Source organism: Caretta caretta, chromosome 17 (genome assembly GCF_965140235.1).
Source record: "Caretta caretta isolate rCarCar2 chromosome 17, rCarCar1.hap1, whole genome shotgun sequence".
Taxonomy (NCBI): Eukaryota; Metazoa; Chordata; order Testudines; family Cheloniidae; genus Caretta; species Caretta caretta.
The window spans coordinates 342,375-363,578 of record NC_134222.1 but is presented as its reverse complement, the minus strand read 5'-3'; the positions used below and the strand labels follow the sequence as shown (position 1 = coordinate 363,578).

The following is a 21,204-nucleotide window of genomic DNA, read 5'->3' as shown; positions in this document are numbered from 1 at the left end:
TCCATAAACCACACTTTTCTCCAAAAAATTTGGTTCTGGTTTTGAGAATGACTTGACTTGCCAGGGGATTGCAACTGTTAATTAAAAAACAAACAAACTGAACAAAGGAGCGCCTTACGTTGTACTCTTCATCAGTGTCTTGTCTTTCAGAGCACAGCAGCTAACTCATCTTGGATGTTGCTGGATAATACATAATAAATAACGCAAGCCTTTCAGTTAAAATAACCTCACGTGCTTGTAACTAGTTACGGATGAGTTAAAAAATCTCACACTTCTACTTCAGTAGTGTGTTTAGTATGATTCTCCTGCCGTGCCCTGCCCTGCCCTGCTAGTCCTGAAGCCCAGGTCATAACTCCTTCCTTGAAACCAATGTTGTTGTTTAAAAAACAAACCTGGAACTCTTACTTAATTTCTCTCACACACAAAGGTCCAGTCAAACTGAGGCGTTTACCTCTTTATGTAAGGAATGGATTGCACTGTCCTAGCCTCATGAATGAAAATTCAGCTGCAGGTCACTGGATGGGGCGCTTGGAAAAGATGCATTTCTTTGGGGATTCAAGACATTGGGTGATTACGTTATGTTTCCGTTGACTTTGGCAGGAATTGTCAGTCTCCAGGTGCAGCAGCCATGCAGGAAGGTAGATGAGGGAGAGTCAGTGCTGTTCTTCAGTGCTGCTTGTTTATCAAGAACCCAAATTGGGCGTGATACCTAACAAGCGCAATAACAACGTCCCTGTCCTGAAGAGCTTACAATCTAAGTAGACACAGCAGAGAATAAGGGAAAGGAATAGAACATAAAGGCAAAATGACTGAACAGTTGCCTCTTACACCAGGAATGGAAACGATCTAATGGGCAGGCCTGGGTTAGTCAATGGGTACTATGTGCACGATCCCCATCTTGTGCAGGGCACCCCCCTCCTCCCGCCCCCAAACAAACAAACAAAAATCCACCAACCCAGGGCCAGGAAGGAGGTGGGGCATTGTAGGTGGAAGGCCCTGTCTGGATTCTGTAGTGAGCGCTAATGGATCAGAGGGGGGAGCCGAGCCAGGTCTACTGGACTGGTGCTGCTGCAGGATGAGTGTGGGGTGGGCTTGTTCTCCAGCACCCCCTCCCCCTCCGCCCAGGGGGAAGGACCCAACAATCCATCCCCCAGGGCCTCCCACCCCCAAAGGCAGGACCTGACCCCACTGGAGGCAGGTAAGGTGTGTGTGTGTGATGGGGGGGGAAGAGTTCTCTTAATGCACAGAGCCCCAAAATTCTTTAATCTGACACTGCTGATGGACTTTCAAATTAAACAAGAGGAATCACAGATGTCAAATCACTAACTCTAATTATTAATTCCTTCTCTTTTAAGCCTATTATGTAGTCTCAAGAGACTGCTGAGCCAATTCCACTGAAAACCTTATTGCATACCCCAGGCTATATGTAAGAACCCAAAATGGTCCAGTTTAAAAATCTAGAACACTGAATGACAGCATCCATGGTTTCTCTGGCAAGGGCATTTCAATTATAATGAACCAGAAATAGTTGGGTTTTTTCTTTTTCCGTCTGTAGCTTTCCTATGCTTGGCAAAGTGATCCCATTCCCATATAAAACAAAATGGCAAGCACTGAGGTTAGACCTGTAGCAATTCCCAGTGCACACATCTTTATGACAGTGCACATTAACTAACTGTAAACATGTTGTTCTGCATGCTGAATTGTTGGGATTCTTTTTCCTGAGCTTTAAGTTGTTTGTTCCCTCACCTTTGTTTTTGCAGCAAGAGAAACGTCTTTTCACAAATTTCCACCGGCAGTTGTTTTGCTGGCTTGATAAGTGGGTTGATCTGACTATGGAGGACATTCGCAGGATGGAGGAGGAGACCAAGAAACAGCTGGATGAGGTAAGTGGGGAGGAGAGCAGGTGTGGGCTGTGAGGCAGTATCTGTATTCTAAACCTACTATGGGGTGGGGAAAGAAGGCCTACCCCCTTGCTATGCAATACGCTCGCTTACCACACAGGTCATGCTGGTTTAGGTGGTTGGATCTGACTTTTTGAGTTCTGGCTTCCTAGTTAGCACTGACTCTTTATATTGCTCTGGAACAACTTTTTTATTGGTTTCATTGGTAATTTAGAAGATCTGTTACGGACTATTTTAAAATAAATTAAGATATCTTCTCACTCGTTACTCTAATGAGTATTCAGCTCAATGAGTCTCAGTAGGTTATCAGCAAAATCAGTCTCTGGGTATGGGGTGTTCGTGTGTGTGTTTTTATTTAAAAAAAAAAAAAAAAAGGCCCTGCTTTGAGAAATGTAGGTTTGGTGCTGGAGTTTCCATGCTCTCGCAATGAATATTCTTTGTAATTTTTTCACACTTCAAAATGTACTTGATTGTAGTACCCTGTGCCTTTTGCTCTTTGGGTAACAGAGCCCTAAAAGGAGCTGCAGCTTTGCCAGAAATGGTTCCGGGGCCTGCACAGCTTTTTTTTTTTTTACAAACTGCTTTACGTTAGGACAGTTGTCAGGGATGCGAGACTTCACCTCTGAGGCCAAGAAACTCCCACCTTCACACCCTTACTTTGATGTGGAGCTGACAGGGAAGCCGATTACCAGCATGTGTTGGAACAAATAGCTAAAGATGCTTGCTTACTTTCAGATGAGAGAAAAAGATCCTGTGAAAGGAATGACAGCTGCAGATGACTAACGTGGCTTCCTCCTTGTGCACTGTATGTACCCAGAGTATCTGTCATACGCTTTGTTTTGGCATTCAATGCTATTTAGAGCAAAAATCAAATTGATTCACGTTAGCAAGGAGTCAGTACAGAAATTGTGCAAGTCAGAAATCTGTAGAGCTGCTCATTTTGCTTGATAATGAATACACTTTTCACCTTGCCAACTGAATTTACTGTCTTGTTTCAGAATTATTTGAAACTGTTTGTGAGCACAAGGAAAGTGCTCATATTAGAACAGTAAGGAAAGTTAAGGAAAGTTAAGTTAAGGAAAGCATCATATTAGAACAGTAAACACAAAGTTACACTGATGCCTCATTTCTGTGTAATGTACCCATCACTTTGCATACCCTGTTAGAGGCCTTTTCAATAGTCTCAAATAATTAATAAATGAGCTTGAGTCTAGCAGCCCTGCCCTTTGGACATTTGAGGGTGTATTGGCCTGGATTGTGCCCAGCAACAATGTTCATCAATGGGCAAAGGTCTGGGGCAACATCCATAGGTCACAGGACAGAGAAGGAAGATATAGATGATGTTTCTTTAAGCTTCTGTTTTTGTCTTGTCTCTGTGTGCATCACTGTGGACATGCTGACTGTAGTGCTTTGATCCTTGGAACCAAAGTATTTGCATGTTTCAATTTTTCCTTGTTGGCCAGACTTCGTGCCAGTGTTTTAGGCAATGTACAGGTAATGGGGACAACTTTTTTTATACTTCTGCACTGCTGACATGAAGCAAACTTGAGTGGATGTAGGATAGGAAGCAATGTTTTTATCCATGACTACAGCAATATTAGTGGGGAAATGGTGGAAACTAAATGTCTGAAAGGCACTACTGATCAAGAGGAAAAAGTGTAGAAGGTTATAGAAGCTGCCTGTACATTATTTATCTAGATGGCAGTAGCTCCCACAGTGTGCTCTGTGCTTTGTAAACAGAGCAAGATGTAGTACCTTCCCCAAAGAGCATACAGTCTAAAAAGGTAAGATAGACAAAGGGAAAGGTGTTCAACATGCAAGCCAAATGGGCAGTAAAATGATAGGCATATCTTCTTAATCTCACTCTTTGTTAATATTTAAATTGTTCCCGATTTCTTTGGCGACAGTATTAGTTCTGTTCCAGCCTATTCTGTTCCAATCCATCCAAATCATCTTAATTTAATTTTAAAAATCCAAGCCAACTAAAATCATAGCTTTGCCATTCTTTTCCTATGAGCCCTTCCCCTTCATTCCTTAACATAATGAACCTAACTTCTTACCCTGCCTCCTTGATAAACCGCTCCTCAAAATCGTCCACCTCCCTTTGCCCAATATCGTGATGGGTATTGTACACATGTAGAGTAGAAAATGGTCTGTGCCTTGATGAGCAAACAATCAAAATAGACAAGACAGACCCAGGTTCAGGGAAAGGGATAAGAATGTAAAAGCAAAGTGAAGATATGTTCTCGCATCATATTAATTCCACAATTTTTTCTTTGTTTGCTTTAATAAAGTTTTTGGGTAAGTTTTTGTTTTGTACACTCTTTCTAAGATGGGGGTTAGTGAGGGGAAGGAAGGAAAGGTTTCCATTCTCAGAAGAATTTCTGGTGTAGTGTGGCTCCCCCATTTTAGCTACGTTTCGAAGGGTTACCAATGGTGGGCTGTGGCACCGAGCCCTGGTGGCCCTGCATTCCTTCTTCTGCTGTCACTGCCTTGAATGTTCTCCTGTTTCCTTGCCATACTACCTGTTGGCTGATCTGGGAGTTGCAGGCTCAGTCTCTGGGCTTCTGGTGGCAGCTCCAACTTCCATCTCCCTCTTCCCTTCCATTAGCCCCCGCTTGAGTTGCTAGTTGAATTCAGTTCCTGTCCATTACCTAACCCCATACTCTGCTTCTCCCTCTTCCATACCTACTGCATCCCATCTGGAAATGAGTTAGTGGCCTTGTCCCACAGGTCTTTTGGGATGGAACATGCTGGATAACTATTATAAATTGTCCTCTTTGGCAGTATTTGCAGATAGACTCTGGATTGAACTCTGCGCTAGGTTAGGTCAGGCTTGTTGATGGGACAGAATGGAGTAGTCCGTCCTGCTACTGCTTATGCTGGGTTCAGTCTGTGGCTAAATGAAGGACTTTTCCTTCAGGGTTGTCAATATTGCACCTTTACTGGCACATTTAATTTCAGAAATGGTTTTAAAATGTTTTCCTGTTGTCTCTTTCTCCTAGTTTGCAAGACAGTCAGCAGGAAGGCCCAGAGACTCCACCCTCTTGACCAATGGACCATCTCTGGATCAAGCCTTTCTATATCCAATCGGCAGGCGATTTTAAATCTCCCATAGCTAATTCTAGATGCCCTTTAATATTGTGAGCAAATAGACAGTCTGGTACTAAGCACTCCAATGTTAGCACGTATGTGAAGGAGGCAGCTCCTTGGAGACGTGTGACTTATAGATTGCTGTATTTATGACTCCTCCCTCCTTTTTTCATTGTGTTCAGACCAATTTCCATGTGTCCCTGTTTGATTTCCAAGTGGCATTTTTAGCTGAATTAGTCTTGTGATGTGGTGATTTTAGATTTATTTTGTTTTCAAAACTGGGATAAACTGCTGCCTTTGTCCTGTCCAAGCCCTTCACCATTCTTTGAGTGTCCATTTATGGAGAGGGGAATTGTCAGTATTTATTTGAGTGCAAAACTATTCCACAGAATTCTAGGCTCTGACTTTTGCTCCCAAGGTAATGATATTACTGACATACAGGCTCCAATACACTCCTGTGTTGCCACGGTCAAGTCTGCTGTTAAGATACCATCATACGTGGCTACTGCAACAGCATTACTTGGTCTGTCTAAACACACACAACTTAAAGGGACTGAACAGCAGGTGTCCTTTTGTGTGCGAATGCTGAGACCTTGAATGCATCTTTTGTCTAGATATGCGTCTTTCCTTTGGCCCTTGGAACTATGTTGGTGTTCTATAGTTGTGTGTATAAATCAGCCTTTTAAAATTGTTATGATAACTTACCTGATGAATCTCACAATCTACTGGACAGCCCTTTATTATGATTGCTCATATTTGTAAAACTAACACTATTTTGTTTGCCCATCAAAAGAAAATGAGTGTCCCAGGACAAGCAGAATTTTGTGATGCTGATAGGCATAAATAATCTCCATATCCAATCACGCTCAGATGCCTGGATCTGTGCTGCTGTTCAGCAATAATACTTCTCTGCATACTCCCCATTACGAAATTGCTAGAACTTAGTTTGCCTTTCTATGCTGTAAAAAGGCAAAATGTAAGACCAAGCAATCTCTGCACAAGACAACTGCAATTTCCTAGGGTTGCAAAGGATGTTGCTGAGTGTCAGAAAACAGCTCTAGGACTCATTCTTAGTCTGTGTCCTTATGGTGGTATCTCAGCTTTAGACAATCAAATAAGCTGGACGAATCAAACAAACACTACTTTATTAAATACTTGAGGAAACATGACTAGGAGAAACAAGGGCTTTCCTGGCTGATTGGTAGAGGCCAGTGTTTGGCTTGCTTCCGCCAGCAGCTGTGTAATCAAACTTCATTCCCTTTATCTGTATTGGGGTGAAGTGAAGTGAAATGTAAATGCCAAAGGCAGCTGTGATGTTACCATTTCCACCTCTACACTGGTTTGTTTGTTTTTTTTTTGGGGGGGGGGTTGTTTTTTTGAGTAATGCTTCATGCAGTATGCCCGGTTTGTACTCCGCCTCTTACAAACCTCCATCAGCTAATAGTTTCTGAATCAATCCCATGCCATGCTGAATGAAAGTGCAGGGGTGAATTGTTTTCGGTGCAGGGGAAAGATGCACAGGGCTTGCTCTGGAGGAAGAGGCTGGTTTTCAGTCAAGAGGCAGTTTATTCTCTCCCCCCACCCACCCCCCCCCTTTTTTTTTTTTTTTTTTTTTTTTGGTAAATCTGTTCTTTTGCCTTACAGATGTCTAAGTGCAATAAGCTCTGAATTGTACTGATAACTCTGGCTGATCCTTCTCAGTGACCTCAGAGGGTTTTTGGGATGTGGATTTTAGCATACTCATGAGGTAGAAGTAAAACCAGCTCATTATTAAATAATAGTCTAAGATATTAAACCTTAATCTTCAAGACTATTTGGGACCAGGAAAGTTGTTTTTGTGGCACTATTTCTCTAGGGGTTTGAGAAGCAGAGTCCAGGAGTGTACGCCCCTTACTAGAGTTCCCTCAATCTAGAATATTTTAATTGAGAATTAACACATTGATTTGTTAACATCTTGTCAGTAGCAGAGTTTAAGGAGGGATTCTTAACTTGGGGAAAACCTTGAAAATATATATAACATGATTGTTCTTAGATACTTGTGTTTTTATCCAAGAGGTTTTCTAGCTGACATTTCAACTCCATGGAAACAGATTCTAAAGACGGGATCAGAAACAGATTGTGTATGAGGGTGAAAGCTCGTATTTAAACACAAAGCTTTCCTGATTAGCAGTAATTACCAGGAAAAAATGCAGGAAACTGCAAGCTAAATACATGATTTAAAAAAAAAATTCATGTTTATCCAGAGTGAAAGTTTTCCTCAAAGTTGGGATAGAGAGATCCTGTAGAGACCTCTCTCAAGGGCAGTCTTGATCCTTGGTTCCCACTAGTAAGAGCATGGCGAAATGTAACAATCTTCACTGATTGTGTTAGTGTGCTGTATATCTCTTGCATTTGGCTTTGGCAAGAACCCAAAACCTGCTGGCTTCTGGAGGGGTTAATGATCAGATGTTTGTTTGTTCTAGGGGGATCCTTGTGCAGTCACATTCTCTTCAGATCCAATCCGGGTGCCCTGGTTGGATTTTAAACACTGCAGTTTTGATCGGAAGCAGGTGCCTTGGTGGAGAGGCCTATGGGCTGGGATGTTTTAGCTGGAGTTTACCTGATGGAGGAGGCCATAGTGACACTCTGTACTCCCAGCACACTTGCACCTTTCTGGGTTTATCCTCCTATAGCCCCTGCTGGGATTCCCTGACAAGTTTTGATTGGTTCATAGTGCTATTTCTTTTACAACATACACTTTGTAGAATTTATTAGATTATCTTGTTGTTTCTTTAATGTGAGTTTGTGCCTTTTGTCTCCTAATCTTCCAATACAGGCATATTGGAAACAAATCTAATAAAATCTTAGACAGAGCTTTTTGGAGTCTGTTGTCTGTTTTATACCTTGTGTGTCTAGTATTCCACATACATATGCTATCGTGTAAAATCTTTTAGTGATTATAGAATTATGTGTAGAGGACCTACAGTTTTCTGGATTCCTTACAGAACAAACAAGGCCTGATTCTGATCTCACACTAATGTAAATCAGGAGTAACTCCACTGAAGCCAGTGGAATTACTCTGTTTGTAAAACTGATGTAAGATAAGAATCTGACCATGTTACCTGTATTTACAATCTAATATTAGCTTTTTAATATTAGAGAAGACGTAGGTAAAACTATTATATGATTACTTAAGTCCATTATGTGAACATCTTGCTGGTCTTTAATATTAATCTTGGTGTAGTGATGATTTAACTGGGAATTGGTCCTGCTTTGAGCAGGGGGTTGGACTAGATGACCTTCTGGGGTCCCTTCCAACCCTGATATTCTATGATTCTATATTTGAGAGGGAGTAAGGGCAGCATGAAAATTAGATTAAAGTAGGGGTTCTGTCAGTTCTAGAATGACCATATGTCACTTGGGGGTTATTCATGTTGTTTTTCACAGGCCAGTTTTCTTACTGTGGGTTGGGCCTGGGCTACTCTTCCTTTCTGTGAATATTCTGGGTGTTCTAGCCCTACCCCTGCACATGTGGCAGCTCTATTCTCAGACCAGAGCTGGGGTCTTTGGAAAAGGGAGACAGGTTTGTGGTGGGGTGTCCTGTCTGGGGTTTAAAGATGTGTTACTCAAGGAATTTTTTTCCGAAAAAAGGAGGGCAGTCAGGGCTGGCTCCAGCGTTTTTTGCAGTCCCAAGCGGCAAAAAAAACAACAACTTGCTGTCGAACGGGGAGGCAGAATTCTGCCCGCCGAACAGAGAGGCGGAGTGATGATGTGGCTGCCGAATTGCTGCCAGCGACCGAAGAAGAGTTGCGTCCCCGCTGCCGAATTCCGGCCAAGAGTGGATTGCCGCCCCAGAGTCCGACGTCCTGCTGCCCCTTTACATTTGCTGCCCCAGGCACCTGCTTGGTTCGCTGGTGCCTGGAGCCGGCCCTGAGGGCAGTGCAAGCTCTTCCTGTCTATTTTAAATGGAGAAATATGCTGCCAAGCCATGATTCCCAGCTGGGGTGGAGGCTCTTGGTGGGGACTAAAGCCCTTCCTCTCTAGTTTGCCTATGGCTCCCGCACTCTGCTGTGCTGACAGAATCTGTGTTTTTCAGGAGGACTAACAAGCAGAGTTTGTAATGTAGAAAAATACCACAGTGATCTTCCTACACCACTTCTGCCCTCTGTCACTGTAGGCTTGTTCCATTCTCCTCAGTGTGGCTTGGACTGTGGGGGCTATCTGGACTCCCTGAGACCAGCGGCCCATCTAGCCCCCAGTCCTCTGTGGATAGGGGCTGTTACTAGTTGTGGCAGAGGAAGGGGGCAGCTTGAGCCCCTGGACTAGGGTGACCAAATGTCCTGATTTTATAGGGCAGTCTGATTTTGGGGGCTTTTTCTTATATAGCACCTATTATCTCCCCACACTCTGTTCTGACTTTTTACACTTGCTGTCTGGTCATCCTACCCTGGACTCTTGTGCCAATATCCACTGGCATAGTGGGGGTGGAGAGACTTGCAATCCTTGCTGTCAAGTGGCAGAGAGTTCTGCAAGCTACTCCCCCCGTCATGCGCACATAGGGTGACCAGATGTCCCAATTTTATAGGTACAGTCCTGATATTTGGAGATTTTTCTTATATAGGCGCCTCTTACCCCCCACACTCTCTCCTGAATTTTTCCTATTTGCCCACCTCTGGCATAGGGTGACCAGATAGCAAACTACAGCCTGTGGGCCACATCCGGCCCCAGGACACTCCTGCCTGGCCCATGAGCTCCTGGCCGGGAGGCCATCCCCCGCAGGCTCAGCACGATGCTCTGAGCGGTCGGCAGTGCAGTTGCAGAGCCGCAGCAGCTGTAGTGCCGCCAGCCACCAGTGCTCCAGGCAGCGTGGGAAGGGGGCAGGGGAGTTCAAGGGTGTGGTTGGGTCGGGGCTGTGGACAGGGGTTGGGGCAGTGAGAGCAGGGAAGAGGGGGGTTGGGGGGGGCAGTCGGGAAGCGGCGGGGGTTTGGATGGGGCGGCAGGGGGCAGTCAAGGGATGGGGGGGTCCCTCAGGGAACAGATTTCAGACTAGCAGCTGTGTTAGTCTGTATTCGCAAAAAGAAAAGGAGGACTTGTGGCACCTTAGAGACTAACCCATTTATTTGAGCATGAGCTTTTGTGAGCTACAGCTCACTTCATCAGATGCATGCAGTGGAAAATACAGTGGGGAGATTTATATACATAGAGAACATGAAACAGTGGTCGTTACCATACACACTGTAACAAGAGTGATCACTTAAGGTGAGCTATTACCAGCAGGAGAGTGGGGGGGGGGATGACCTTTTTGTAGTGATAATTTCCAGCAGTTGACAAGAATGTCTGAGGAACAGTGGGGGTGGGGGATAAACATGGGGAAATAGTTTACTTAGTGTAATGACCCATCCACTCCCAGTCTTTATTCAAGCCTAAGTTAATTGAATCCAGTTTGCAAATTAATTCCAATTCAGCAATCTCTCCTTGGAGTCTGTTTTTGAAGTTTTTTTTGTTCAAGTATTGCCACTTTTAGGTCTGTAATTGAGTGACCAGAGAGATTGAAGTGTTCTCCGACTGGTTTTTGAATGTTTTAATTCTTGATGTCTGATTTATGTCCATTTATTCTTTTACATAGAGACTGTCCAGTTTGGCCAGTGTACATGGCAGAGGGGCATTGCTGGCACATGATGGCATCTATCACATTGGTGGATGTGCAGGTGAATGAGTGTGGCTGATGTGATTAGGCCCTATGATGGTGTCCCCTGAATAGATATGTGGACACAGTTGGCAATGGGCTTTGTTGCAAGGATAGGTTCCTGGGTTAGTGGTTCTGTTGTGTGGTGTAAAAAGAAAAGGAGGACTTGTGGCACCTTAGAGACTAACCAATTTATTTGAGCATAAGCTTTCAGCGACCTACAGATGAAGCACCCCATGAAGTGAGCTGTAGCTCAAGTAAGTTGGTTAGTCTCTGAGGTCCTCCTGTTCTTTCAGGGACCAGAGGCGTTGGATGGGGCAGGGGCCCGGGGGCCTCTCAGGGGCCCAGAAGCAGGGCGGTCGGCTGGGGGCGAGGTCCGCGCCTGGCTGTTGGGGGGGGCACACTCCCCTCTCTCCAATTTTGGAAACCCGCTGTGAGCCTCAGGCCAAAAGCTTTGCCCGCCCCCGTCCACCTCCGTTTGTGTCACCTGATCTTCACTCCCCCCGCTCCGCACGGAGCCCACGCGCGCCCGTCTTCAGGGAAGCCCGCCCCTTACCTTCCCATTGGCAGATGGCGGCCTCCCCGCCGTCACGTGGGCCTATCGGCGCAGGGTGGGGAGGTGGGCAGGGCCATCGCAGGCCGCGTTGCCACGAGCGACACCGCCCTGAGGCGATCCAGGGCGCGAGCCCCGCCCACCGGTGCGGCGGGTCAAAGGCCGAGCTGGCCTGAAAGCGTCCGGCCGGGGCGGCTCTCGCTGCGCCCCGCTGCCGGGGATCAGGCGCCCGGACAGGCCCGGCCTTGGCACAGGGCGCGCCCCCCACAAGGGACTTGGCCCCGCCGCTCGAGAAGGGCCGACGGCGTCGGGACCCCCCGTGTGTGTGCGGGGGAGCAGCGGGCTAAGGACTCTTCCCCCCCCGGGGGGGAGGAGGAGGTGAGCGGAGGGGGGAGCAGTGGGCTGGGAACCCTCCCCCCCCCGTAGGGTGCGGGGCGGGAGCAGCGGGCGGACTAGGAAGTAAACCCTTAGGTGTGTGAGCTGGGGGGGGCGTGGAGAGGCTAGGGAACACCCCTGTCTGAGCATGTAGGGGTCTGGTGTGGGGGCCTGCGAATGATCCTCATTCTCCCCCCCCCCCCCCCAGTACTTGGGGTGTGTGGCCTGTGGATGACCCCCCCCCCCCATCTCCCATGCATGCAGGTGGCCTGGGGACAGCTGTCCCCCTGGGTGCATATATACCTTGGGGGAAGTGATACCCTCTGTGTGTGTGTGTGGGGGGGGGAAGGAGGTATTACTCGGGGACACCCCCATGTAAATAAATACATATATTTGGGTATTCGGGGGGATGCAGTGCCTCAGGGCCCCCCCTCTGGTGTACTGTTGGGGCCCAGGGATACCTCTTCTCTTGTATACGTATGTATAAGGAAGGGGACCCAACTCCCTTTTTTGTTTGTGAGAGGGCACACTGGGATCCCACTGGGCTGTTGGTTCCTGGCACTCATCCTGTTGACATACCCATTTCCTGACAAGAGCTCCTACTTTCTCAGCAGGTCTTTGGGGTGGGTGAGGCTTGAACCCAGGGGCCCGGCCTAGCCAATTGATTTAGAGATCATGAAGAATCTCAGGTAAGTGAGTTTTGGATTGGGCTCCAGAATTTGGGGATTGTGACAAAGTGGGAATTTTTTTGTATTATTTTTGTGAAGTATCTGTGTGCCTGAGTTTCCCCCTACTTTGCATTGCTTCTCAATGCAGGGTGGGGGGAAGAATTGTTTGCTCTCCGGGTAGTCTAAGCCGCTGGTTGCCAGTACAAAATTAGGTCCAAAATTAGGTCGGGATAACTATGTTGCTCAGGGGTGTGACAAATCCCCATGAGCAGTGCAGTCAGATCGACCTAATCCCCAGTGTAGACAGTTCTCGATCAATGGGAGAATTCTGTAGTTGACGTAGCTGTCACCTCTTGGGAGATGGATTACCTGCGCCACTGGAAACCTCTCCAGTTGGCATCGGTAGTGTCTACATTGAAGTGCTACAGTGGCCCAGCTGCTGTGGTTTAAGTTTAGGCATACCCTGAGGAAGGAAGTCAGAGAACTAGAGCCTGAAAATGGAGTTCACTACAGCTTGACTGGTGAATTGTGACTTGACCAGAATGGACTGTGCTTTAACTTTTATTTCTTTGTACTAACCTAAGGACTCTGAATGCTGTGTTCTGTTTGGGCTGTGACTGCAAATAGTGGCTGGGTTGAATTAGTCTCAGAAGAGTATACAAGTCTCTATCAGGAGTCTGTCTTGGTTAGATTTGCTGAGCAGAGCTCAAAGTGTAAAGCAGGAATGCTGGAACCTAGTCGCTCAATCTAGGATGTTGTGAGCCTGTGTGGCCTACCGTGAAGGAAGAGTGGGACCACTTGGGGGTCTGGCACCCTAAAGGGGCTCCTGCAAGAGACTGTTTAAAAACTGTTTCAGAGTAACAGCCGTGTTAGTCTGTATTCGCAAAAAGAAAAGGAGTACTTGTGGCACCTTAGAGACTAACCAATTTATTTGAGCATGAGCTTTCGTGAGCTACAGCTCACTTCATCGGATGCATACCGTGGAAACTGCAGCAGACTTTATATATACACAGAGGAGGTATTGTTTCATATTCTCTGTGTATATATAAAGTCTGCTGCAGTTTCCACGGTATGCATTCGATGAAGTGAGCTGTAGCTCACGAAAGCTCATGCTCAAATAAATTGGTTAGTCTCTAAGGTGCCACAAGTACTCCTTTTCTTTTTTTAAAAACTGTGGATCTGTGACAGGGGTCATCTTCTTTCTTTCACCCATTATCTTCATCTGTCTTCATGCACTTTGTTGAGCCAGCTCTTCCAGGCTTCAGGGGGTGGTGTATGTTTGTGTTCTGAAGACCTCCCACATTCATACTAGTTGCTGTTTCACTGCAGAAAACTGCTTAGTTTTATGCAGCAGCTACAATATTAGTGGATATTACTAATGGAGCTTAGTGGTTTGTGTCAGCAGTGATAATTAACCTTATGACTGTAGTAATATATGGACCTGCTATTCCCGTTCCTGGAGAAGAGATTAGATCTCATGACCTGCTGAAATCCATGATTAGATCTTTTTAAAAAAAAATAAAATAAAAGCCCTTGAAAGTTTATATAATGGCTTGTAATTACTGAAGCATGTAATGATTGTCCCAGCTCATTAGCAAGGAGTTATACTAATTACCAACTTTGCATAGTCACATGGAGTAAAGAAGAAAAGCTGATTTTCTACTTTTTAAACTTTGGAACTTGTCATTTCAGACAGTAGAACTGAACATTGTTTGACTATTTAACAGGTTTTTTTCTAATTTAAAAAAGGTCCGTTTCTTAATTTTTAATGTAGAGAGTGAAATCTGCTGTACTTGTTTAGATACAGAACAACATACCAGAAACCAAAATTCTTCCCTTCACTGGCAAATACAAAGGGAAAGAGTTTAAATGAGTCTCTGACTTTATTTTTGCTACAGGCCAGTATTTTTAACATAATGGCTTCTGGGGGGATAAATTGTGATGTCACAAGCACTGGACTGTGGACTTGACAGTGAATGGAGAAAGCTTCTGTTTACAAACCACTATGGGTAATTGGCAATAATAGACAAAGAAATACAGAAAATGGGTGTAAAACTTAAATTGGGACTTGACTAAGATATTAAGCCCTCTGTAAAGTTTCTCAGATATGTTCTCTTCCCTCTGAACCAAGCAACTGAGGCATTTTAAGGAAGTGTACGATTTCCATTTGCCATTCTTTTCAGGAGAAAAGCTAGGGCACCAATGACTGCTTATGTGATCTTAGAGGAAATCCCTTATTAATATATAAGTAAAATAATTGTTTTTTAAAAAACCCTCACAATTTGATCTCTGTAAACATATTAAGGGGAAATAAAAGAAATTGTAGTTACTGGAAATAAATCAAATGAAGATAAGGCAACATAGGCTGTGGAAAAGTTTTGCTAAACTGCAGTGTTTGTCTACAGCTGTGAGGAAGGCACTATTGCAATAAATATTACTAACTCAGTTTCTTCAAAGAAGCACTCTTCGGTATTGGAAGTTCATATAGATTCGTAGATTTTTTTTTTAATTTTATTTTATATTTTTTTTAAGGCTAGAAAGGACCATTGTGATCGTCTATGGTTTTCAAGCTTTTTTTCATTTGCAGATCCCTAAAAAATTTCAAATGGAGATGTGGCTCCCTTTGAAAATCTAGTCTGTGGATCCCAGGCTAAAAAACAGTGGTCTAGTCTGACCTCCTGCACAACCCAGGCCAGAGAACTTCCCTGTATTAATTCCTCTTTCAAATCTAACATCTGTGTTTGAATTAGAGCAGATCTTTTAGAAAAAGAATCCAATCTTGATTTAAAACTTTCCAGTGATGGAGAATCCAACATAGCCCTTGATAAGTTGTTCCAATGATTAGTTACCCTCACTGTTAAAAGTTTGCACCTTATTCTAGTCTGAATTTGTCTTCATCTTTCAGGTATTGAGTCTTGTTATACCTTTGTCTGCTAGATTGAAGAGCCCTCTATTATCAAATTTCTGTTCCCACTGTAGGTACTGATAGACTGTGATCAAGTCACTCCTCCTCCTTCTCTTCACAAACTTTGGGTATGTCTACACTACGGAATAAGGTCGAATTTATAGAAGTCGGTTTTTTAGAAATCGGTTTTATAAATTCGAGTGTGTGTGTCCCCACAGAAAATGCTCTAAGTGCATTAAGTGCATTAACTCGGCGGAGCGCTTCCACAGTACCGAGGCAAGCGTCGACTTCCGGAGCGTTGCACTGTGGGTAGCTATCCCACAGTTCCCGCAGTCTCCGCTGCCCATTGGAATTCTGGGTTGAGATCCCAATGCCTGATGGGGCTAAAACATTGTCGCGGGTGGTTCTGGGTACATATCGTCAGCCCCCCGTTCCCTCCCTCCCCCCGTGAAAGCAAGGGCAGACAATCATTTCGCGCCTTTTTTCCTGAGTTACCTGTGCAGACGCCATACCATGGCAAGCATGGAGCCCGCTCAGGTAACCGTCACCCTATGTCTCCTGGGTGCTGGCAGACGCGGTACGGCATTGCTACACAGTAGCAGCAACCCCTTGCCTTGTGGCAGCAGACGGTACAGTACGACTGGTAGCCGTCATCGTCATGTCTGAGGTGCTCCTGGTCGCCTCTGTGAGGTCGATCAGGAGCGCCTGGGCAGACATGGGCACAGGGACTAAATTTGGAGTGACTTGACCAGGTCATTCTCTTTAGTCCTGCAGTCAGTCCTATTGAACCGTCTTATGGTGAGCGGGCAGGCGATACGGACTGCTAGCAGTCGTACTGTACCATCTTCTGCCGAGCAGCCATGAGATGTGGATGGCATGCAGTCCTTCTGCACCGTCTGCTGCCAGCCAAAGATGTAAAAGATAGATGGAGTGGATCAAAACAAGAAATAGACCAGATTTGTTTTGTACTCATTTGCTTCCCCCCCTCCCCTGTCTAGGGGACTCATTCTTCTAGATCACACTGCAGTCACTTACAGAGAAGGTGCAACGAGGTAAATCTAGCCATGTATCAATCAGAGGCCAGGCTAACCTTCTTGCTCCAATAAGGACAATAACTTAGGTGCACCATTTCTTATTGGAACCCTCCGTGAAGTCCTGCCTGAAATACTCCTTGATGTAAAGCCACCCCCTTTGTTGATTTTAGCTCCCTGAAGCCAACCCTGTAAGCGCCCCTCCCAGCGTCAGAGCAATGGCAAACAATCGGGCATCTGAGAGTGCTGTCCAGAGCAGTCACAATGGAGCACTCTGATGGGGCTAAAACATTGTCGCGGGTGGTTCTGGGTATGTGTCGTCAGGCCCCCGTTCCCTCCCTCCCTCCGTGAAAGCAAGGGCAGACAATCATTTCGCGCCTTTTTTCCTGAGTTACCTGTGCAGACGCCATACCACAGCAAGCATGGAGCCCGCCCAGGTAACCGTCACCCTATGTCTCCTGGGTGCTGGCAGACGCGGTACGGCTTTGCTGCACAGTAGCAGCAACCCCTTGCCTTCTGGCAGCAGACGGTGCAATACGATTGGTAGTCGTCCTCATCGTGTCCGAGGTGCTCCTGGCCGCGTCGGCTGGGAGCGCCTGGGCAGACATGGGCGCAGGGACTAAATTTGGAGTGACTTGACCAGGTCATTCTCTTTAGTCCTGCAGTCAGTCCTATTGAACCGCCTTATGGTGAGCGGGCAGGCGATACGGACTGCTAGCAGTCGTACTGTACCATCTTCTGCCAGGCAGGCAAGAGATGAGGATTGCTAGCAGTCGTATTGCACCATCTTCTGCCAGGCAGGCAAGAGATGGGGATGGCTAGCAGTCGTACTGTACCATCTTCTGCCGAGCAGCCATGAGATGTGGATGGCATGCAGTCCTTCTGCACCGTCTGCTGCCAGCCAAAGATGTAAAAGATAGATGGAGTGGGTCAAAACAAGAAATAGACCAGATTTGTTTTGTACTCATTTGCCTCCTCCCCTGTCTAGGGGACTCATTCCTCTAGGTCACACTGCAGTCACTCACAGAGAAGGTGCAGCGAGGTAAATCTAGCCATGTATCAATCAGAGGCCAGGCTAACCTCCTTGTTCCAATAACAACGATAACTTAGGTGCACCATTTCTTATTGGAACCCTCCGTGCAGTCCTGCCTGAAATACTCCTTGATGTACAGGCACCCCCTCTGTTGATTTTAGCTCCCTGAAGCCAACCCTGTAAGCCGTGTCGTCAGTCGCCCCTCCCTCCGTCAGAGCAACGGCAGACAATCGTTCCGCGCCTTTTTTCTGTGCGGACGCCATACCACAGCAAGCATGGAGCCCGCTCAGCTCACTTTGGCAATTAGGAGCACATTAACCACCACACGCATTATCCAGCAGTATATGCAGCACCAGAACATGGCAACGCGATACCGGGCGAGGAGGCGACGTCCGCGCGGTCCCGTGAGTGATCAGGACATGGACACAGATTTCTCTGAAAGCATGGGCCCTGACAATGCATGCATCATGGTGCTAATGGGGCAGGTTCATGCTGTGGAACGCCGATTCTGGGCTCGGGAAACAAGCACAGACTGGTGGGACCGCATAGTGTTGCAGGTCTGGGACGATTCCCAGTGGCTACGAAACTTTCGCATGCGTAAGGGCACTTTCATGGAACTTTGTGACTTGCTTTCCCCTGCCCTGAAGCGCATGAATACCAAGATGAGAGCAGCCCTCACAGTTGAGAAGCGAGTGGCGATAGCCCTGTGGAAGCTTGCAACGCCAGACAGCTACCGGTCAGTTGGGAATCAATTTGGAGTGGGCAAATCTACTGTGGGGGCTGCTGTGATGCAAGTAGCCCACGCAATCAAAGATCTGCTGATATCAAGGGTAGTGACCCTGGGAAATGTGCAGGTCATAGTGGATGGCTTTGCTGCAATGGGATTCCCTAACTGTGGTGGGGCTATAGACGGAACCCATATCCCTATCTTGGCACCGGAGCACCAAGCCGCCGAGTACATAAACCGCAAGGGGTACTTTTCGATAGTGCTGCAAGCTCTGGTGGATCACAAGGGACGTTTCACCAACATCAACGTGGGATGGCCGGGAAAGGTGCATGATGCTCGCATCTTCAGGAACTCTGGTCTGTTTCAAAAGCTGCAGGAAGGGACTTTATTCCCAGACCAGAAAATAACTGTTGGGGATGTTGAAATGCCTATATGTATCCTTGGGGACCCAGCCTACCCCTTAATGCCATGGCTCATGAAGCCATACACAGGCAGCCTGGACAGTGGTCAGGAGCTGTTCAACTACAGGCTGAGCAAGTGCAGAATGGTGGTAGAATGTGCATTTGGACGTTTAAAGGCGCGCTGGTGCAGTTTACTGACTCGCTTAGACCTCAGCGAAACCAATATTCCCACTGTTATTACTGCTTGCTGTGTGCTCCACAATATCTGTGAGAGTAAGGGGGAGACGTTTATGGCGGGGTGGGAGGTTGAGGCAAATCGCCTGGCTGCTGGTTACGTGCAGCCAGACACCAGGGCGGTTAGAAGAGCACAGGAGGGCGCGGTACGCATCAGAGAAGCTTTGAAAAACAGTTTCATGACTGGCCAGGCTACGGTGTGAAAGTTCTGTTTGTTTCTCCTTGATGAACCCCCCCACCCCTTGGTTCACTCTACTTCCCTGTAAGCTAACCACCCTCCCCTCCTCCCTTTAATCATTGCTTGCAGAGCCAATAAAGTCATTGTTGCTTCACATTCATGCATTCGTTATTCATTCATCACACAAATAGGGGGATGACTACCAAGGTATCCCAGGAGGGGTGGTGGAGGAGGGAAGGAAAATGCCGCACAGCACTTTAAAAGTTTACAACTTTAAAATTTATTGAATGACAGCCTTCTTTTTTTTGGGCAATCCTCTGTGGTGGAGTGGCTGGTTGGCCGGAGGCCCCCCCACCGCGTTCTTGGGCGTCTGGGTGTGGAGGCTATGGAACTTGGGGAGGAGGGCGGTTGGTTACAGAGGGGCTGCAGTGGCAGTCTGTGCTCCAGCTGCCTTTGCTGCAGCTCAACCATACACTGGAGCATACTGGTTTGGTCCTGCAGCAGCCTCAGCATTGAATCCTGCCTCCTCTCATCACGCTGCCGCCACCTTTGAGCTTCAGCCCTGTCTTCAGCCCGCCACTTACTCTCTTCAGCCCTCCACCTCTCCTCCCGGTCATTTTGTGCTTTCCTGCACTCTGACATTATTTGCCTCCACGCATTCGTCTGTGCTCTGTCAGTGTGGGAGGACAGCATGAGCTCGGAGAACATTTCATCGCGAGTGCGTTTTTTTTTCTTTCTAAGCTTCACTAGCCTCTGGGAAGGAGAAGATCCTGTGATCATTGAAACACATGCAGCTGGTGGAGAAAAAAAAAGGGACAGCGGTATTTAAAAAGACACATTTTATAAAACAGTCGCTACACTCTTTCAGGGTAAACCTTGCTGTTAACATTACATACATAGCACATGTGCTTTCGTTACAAGGTCGCATTTTGCCTCCTCCCACCGCGTGAACGGATTTTGGTTGAATGCCAGCAAACATACACTGCAATGCTTTGTTCTACAGTGATTCCCCAGTACGTGTTGCTGGCCTGGAGTGGTAAAGTGTCCTACCATGAAGGACGAAATAAGGCTGCCCTCCCCAGAAACCTTTTGCAAAGGCAGAACCGCAAATGCCAGGGCAAAGTAATCCTTTCACATGCTTGCTTTTAAACCATGTATAGCATTTTAAAAGGTACACTCACCAGAGGTCCCTTCTCCGCCTGCTGAGTCCAGGAGGCAGCCTTGGGTGGGTTCGGGGGGTACTGGCTCCAGGTCTAGGGTGAGAAACAGTTCCTGGCTGTCGGGAAAACCGGTTTCTCCGCTTGCTTGCTGTGAGCTATCTACAACCTCCTCCTCATCATCTTCTTCGTCCCCAAAACCTACTTCCGTATTGCCTCCATCTCCATTGAAGGAGTCAAACAACACGGCTGGGGTAGTGGTGGCTGAACCCCCTAAAATGGCATGCAGCTCATCATAGAAGCGGCATGTTTGGGGCTCTGACCCAGAGCGGCTGTTCGCCTCTCTGGTTTTCTGGTAGGCTTGCCTCAGCTCCTTCAGTTTCACGCGGCACTGCTTCGGGTCCCTGTTATGGCCTCTGTCCTTCATGCCCTGGGAGATTTTCACAAAGGTTTTGGCATTTCGAAAACTGGAACAGAGTTCTGATAGCACGGATTCCTCTCCCCAAACAGCGATCAGATCCCGTACCTCCCGTTCAGTCCATGCTGGAGCTTTTTTGCGATTCTGGGACTCCATCATGGTCACCTGTGCTGATGAGCTCTGCATGGTCACCTGCAGCTTGCCACGCTGGCCAAACAGGAAATGAGATTCAAAAGTTCGCGGTTCTTTTCCTGTCTACCTGGCCAGTGCATCTGAGTTGAGAGCGCTGTCCAGAGCGGTCAGAATGGAGCACTCTGGGATAGCTCCCGGAGGCCAATACCATCGAATTGTGTCCACAGTACCCCAAATTCGAGCCGGCAACGTCGATTTAAGCGCTAATCCACTTGTCAGGGGTGGAGTAAGGAAATCGATTTTAAGAGCCCTTTAAGTCGAAATAAAGGGCTTCATTGTGTGGACGGGTGCAGGTTTAAATCGATTTAACGCTGCTAAATTTGACCTAAAGTCCTAGTGTAGACCAGGGCTAAGATATTATAACTCCTTGAATTTGTTGCTATAAGGCATGTTTTCCAAACCTTTAATCATGCTTGTGGTTCTTCTCTGGACCATCTTCAGTTTTTCGTCGTCCTTGTGGACATCAGAACCAGTGTCAAATACAGAGGTAATATAACCTCCCTACTCCAACTCAGTAGTCTCCTGTTTATACATCCAGCAATTGTATTAACCTTTTGCTACAGTGTTGCCCTGAAAGCTCGTGTTCAGCCGATTGTCCACTATGACCCCTCAAGTCTTTTTCGTAGTCACTGCTTCTCAGGATAGAGATCCCCCATCCTGCAAGTATGGCCTA

The 21,204-nt window shown here is 46.7% G+C and overlaps 2 protein-coding genes across 6 annotated transcripts in view; both read left to right on the top strand.

Moving 5' to 3' along the window:
- PITPNA (phosphatidylinositol transfer protein alpha) overlaps positions 1 to 7,847 on the top strand; it is a 49,187-nt gene extending 41,340 nt beyond the window's left edge. Inside the window, 3 exon segments of the mRNA XM_075120920.1 lie at positions 1,761 to 1,883; positions 2,637 to 2,706; positions 4,907 to 7,847. Coding sequence (XP_074977021.1) covers positions 1,761 to 1,883; positions 2,637 to 2,684 — 171 coding nt within the window. The 3' untranslated portion in view covers positions 2,685 to 2,706; positions 4,907 to 7,847.
- A 3,475-nt stretch (positions 7,848 to 11,322) lies between these two features.
- Positions 11,323 to 21,204, top strand: part of INPP5K (inositol polyphosphate-5-phosphatase K) — a 38,970-nt gene continuing 29,088 nt past the window's right edge. The window contains exons 1-2 of one of the 5 annotated variants that reach the window (XM_048823819.2): positions 11,323 to 11,590; positions 12,202 to 12,276. In XM_048823819.2, the coding sequence (XP_048679776.1) occupies positions 12,263 to 12,276 (14 nt within the window). In that variant the 5' untranslated portion in view covers positions 11,323 to 11,590; positions 12,202 to 12,262. Of the gene's footprint in view, positions 11,591 to 12,198; positions 12,277 to 21,204 lie in introns of all 5 variants that reach the window. The other 4 variants (XM_048823818.2, XM_048823821.2, XM_048823820.2 and 1 more) reach the window with 4 other exon arrangements.